This window comes from Tupaia chinensis, unplaced genomic scaffold, assembly GCF_000334495.1.
Source record: "Tupaia chinensis unplaced genomic scaffold, TupChi_1.0 Scaffold000423_1, whole genome shotgun sequence".
Classification (NCBI taxonomy): Eukaryota; Metazoa; Chordata; class Mammalia; order Scandentia; family Tupaiidae; genus Tupaia; species Tupaia belangeri.
Genome location: NW_006159928.1, coordinates 5,961,327 through 5,965,468, shown reverse-complemented (window position 1 = coordinate 5,965,468; position 4,142 = coordinate 5,961,327). Strand labels below are relative to the sequence as shown.

The 4,142-nt window shown below is 40.8% G+C and overlaps 1 protein-coding gene across 4 annotated transcripts in view; it reads right to left on the bottom strand.

The window, feature by feature from the left end:
• Positions 1-303: 303 nt before the first annotated feature.
• CRADD (CARD and death domain containing adaptor protein) overlaps positions 304-4,142 on the bottom strand; it is a 334,868-nt gene continuing 331,029 nt past the window's right edge. For all 4 annotated transcript variants that reach the window (XM_027774337.1, XM_027774338.1, XM_027774336.1 and 1 more), the window contains one exon: positions 304-1,011. In XM_027774337.1, the coding sequence (XP_027630138.1) occupies positions 710-1,011 (302 nt within the window). In that variant the 3' untranslated portion in view covers positions 304-709. The remainder of the gene's footprint in view (positions 1,012-4,142) is intronic.

The window sequence follows — 4,142 nt, the reverse complement described above, 5'->3', positions numbered from 1 at the left end:
CCACACCTCCTTTGTCCCCGACTAAATCCTTTAAATAAACGGCATAGGATTTCCTTAAGCAATCTCTGAAAGATGAAGGGTTTGGGTATGCGTGCTGGTACTTGAACCTGTCTTTGCACAGAGCTTTAGTGTCTTACATTTAATAAAGACATCCTGCCTGAGCTATTTATCTTGACTGGGGAGAATGATATTTCAGTGCTACTATCAATTCTGTTCCAGAGAACTGACTCCTATAATTTTATACCTTTAATCTATGCAATAAAAGAATGAGAAAAAGAGAAAAAAAACACACAATACTCTCTCGAAAGGGGCACATTATATAGGAATTCACTTTTTATTATCATCATCTTTATGAATAGGAAAGTCCACAGTTTCCAGGCAACACGAAGTAGATGTTTTATATATAGGATACTAGAATTACCAGAATATAATGTGACAACTTTTTCTTTTTTGGAACAACTATGATTCACCAGTCAATTAAAAGGCAACCACACAATTAAAAACAGTACCATTACAACAACGCAATTGTCAAGTAATTAAAAACAACCACTTGCTGAGCTGATGTGCAATCTATTGAGTAATGCATCCTTTCCAGCAAGTGGAAACCGTGTTTTCTCTGTCTACGGATCATTCACAAGACAAAACAAAACACCACCTGCTCTGAGCGACAGTCAGGACTCACACATGCAGCAGAGGGCTGCTGGGCCCATTACTCCAGCATGTGCTGCAGCACGGAGGGGTCCACCTCCATGGCCTGCAGGCCTCTCTGCAGGCTCCGGAAGGTGGCCTGCTGCCCAAAGCGCTGCCGCCAGCGCACAAAGGCCTCTACCACCTGCGACTGCACATTGTGGGGATGGTTGGCCTTACAACGGTAGATATCCGTCTGGGACAGCCCCAGGGACAGCACCACAGGCTCCCATTCAGGGCCCAGCCTCTGGGCCAGCTGGTTGATCTGCCGGTCTGATGGGGAGCTGTTGAGGATGTGCGAGGGGATCCCAGTCATCTCGTCACCTGATGAAGAAAAAGATACAAGGGTGAAGCAAGCAAACACATAGCCGAGGCTGAGATGAGAAGTGTGGGGAACATGAGGCCATCCTTCCAAATGGCAGGTACAATGACTCCTGGGCTTCTTGGGCCTGCTCAGTATCATGCCATGTTGCAGGGCTTAAGAAAGGTCATTTAGTATCTTTGAAAACGTATACTATAGAAAGTTTGACAACAAGAAAATAGAAAGAACTAGAACACTTTCTTTTATATAAAAAATAGACATTTAGAATTGCTTTGTACATACTGTTTTATGTCAGGTTTTTTCACCTCTCTCTCTCTCTTCCTCTTTTAGAGGTTTTTGCCTTAGGTTAGGACGCACATGCTCACTGGAGAGAGAGATAGTAAGAGGGAAAGTGAGAAATCAGACCCACGGGGGATGGCCACACCTCAATCCCTTCTTCTTCATTCTCATCCTGGGATCTCGGGCACACACACACACACACCACACACACACACACACACATACACACAAGCCACTGGGTTCAAGACTTAAACCATAGTCAACCATGTGGGAGTCTAGTGATGTAGCCATTATACCATCTGCTGGCCCCTCATTCCCATCTCTTTTATCAGAAGTCAAGCAAGAAGTTATGGGGGGACTTTCAGGTGATTGCGGGGGCCCCGGTTTCATGTGGAATTGGCCAGAGGGGCTTGATCCAGGGCTAGGAATGCTCCTCCCTGCAAGAAGTGGTGGAGCTCAATGGTTAAAGGCTAAACCCAACAGCTACTTTTTCCTGATGAGCTTAAGCCTGAAACATTACCAAGAAAAGGTGCAGTTGCTAATAGAAGCCCAAACCAAAAGGCATGATGCAAAAAAAGTAAACTATAGAAGCCATAGGTAGAAGGAAGCGAGGAGAGCGGGGTTCACTGTTAGCCAATGGGTCACAAGACCAGAATTAATATCCTGCCAGAGCCCAGAAGAGAAAGAGAAACTGTGTGCTGCAAAGGGGCAATAAGACAGCCCAAGCTTGCATTTCTTCTTTTTAAAAAATAATTTTATTTAACTTTATCTATTATTACAAATAAATGACCCTTAACCACCACGCCACCTGCTAGCCCCACTAAGCTTGCATTTCTGAACTAGATTCCACTCTGCCTGAGGCCAGTCTGTTAAGAAGTGTGACACTGAGTAGTTATATATGTCTCTGGCATTGGGGCCAGCAGGTGGCATAGTGGCTAATGTGCTGGACTCCCACGTAATGAATGCAGTTCTAGTCTCAACCCAGAGGCGTGAAACATGCCAGGTGTGTGTGTGTGTGTGTGTGTGTGTGTGTGTGTGCATGCCCAAAATCCTGAGAGGAGAATGGAGGAGAAGGGATTGAAGCATGGCCATCTCTATTGGGGGTGATTTCTCCCTTTACTTCTCTCTCTGCTTTACTTCTCTAGGAGTGCATGTGCCCTAAAGCAAAAATGAATTAAAAAAAGAAAATTTAAAAGTGTGAAGAAGAAAACAAATTATCCAATATTCCACTGTTGTGTTCAAGGTTGGTGAACATCATTCTGGGCAGTTCCTTATGGACATGCACAGTTAGAAGGATAGTAGATGGCATTGATTTCATTTAAAATGAAAGTATAAAGACTATTTTCTAGTATGAGTTATTTCATTTTGTTTGAATTTGACAGAAGAAAAAGCAGCAGAAGTGAAAATAAATGGCATTCTGACCTGCAGCTAAATACACACACACACACACAAATTTAGTGCAGAGAAAAAAATTACAAAAACTTATGAGATTGACTACATGTTTTTATATTAATACTCTATAACTAACACTTCACATTCCCTATCTCTTTACTCACATCTCTTAATTTTTGTTGTTTATCATTTTTATTTGGTCAAGGACCTAATATTTATACATTTATATAATAATAATCCAAGACACAATCGTTTAATCTCTTAAAAATTTTATTTATTTCATTTTATTTTTAATTTTGACCATAGAGAAAGAGAAAAAAAAAAAGGGAAAGTGAGACAGCAAGTTGCCAGGTCCAGGACTTGAATCGTGGTCAGCTATGTGGGAGCCCAGGGCTTTAACCACCCCAACACCTGTTGGCCCAGCAACTATTTAATCTTTTTTTTCTTTTTTGGGAGAGGTTTTTTATGCTATAGGTCGTGTGCGTTTGCCAGACAGACAGAGAGAGACATAGAGACAGAAAGCGAGAAATCACCCCTAGGGGGGATGGTCATGCTGCAATCCCTTCTCCTCCATTCTCCTCTCGGGATCTTGGGCACGCACGCACATGTGCCCGGCGTGAGTTTTTAAGCCACCGGGTCCGGGACGCGAACCACGGTCGACTACGTGGGAGTCCAGCGACATAGCCATTATGCTAACTGCTGGTTCCCGCAACTATTTAATCTTAAGACTACATTATAATGGTTGGGATGTTCACCAGTATTTTATTGTCATTACTGTTTTCCAGCCATAGCTTTTCTGTCATCTTGATTTGAGTCATTTAGGCTAATTTCATCACAGGGTGTTTTGTTTTTCAGAAATTGCTCATGGTTGTAATGTTCTCTGAGTTCTTTTAGGTCAAGATCATCTGCTTATTGCCTTCACTAGAATAATAACTTGATAGTTAGAAAAACAAATCTATATTATTTTATATTTTACATTATTTTAAAATTAGCTTTTATTAGCTTTTATGAATATAATTTTATATCATATAAATAATTTTATTTCCCTTACAAGTTTGTAGACTTAGCTAAAATTATGTCAGATAATGTTGTTGTGGAGAATTCAGATACCACCGTAGAAGTTTGCAGACTTTGCTAACAATTTATGTCAGATAATGATGTGGAGAATTCAGATAGCAATTTGGTTGTCCTAACATTGTATGTAACTAGTTTTTCTGTCAGAGTTCTAGAGTATTGAAGCTACAGATCAGGGTATATCTTTGCCATTCTATGAATGCATTTCTAGGTATGTGGAATTTACTTCTGACCAAAAACTCTGTTCTTCCTTTCAGAAACATATTCCTAAGTCATATTTTTGCATTCTTTTTCTGTCTATATGTTGGATGACTTTACCTATCTTCTATGGCTGTCATTTTTTTTCTTACTGCTTTAATCCCCTTCCTGTGATGATCTTACTCTTTCC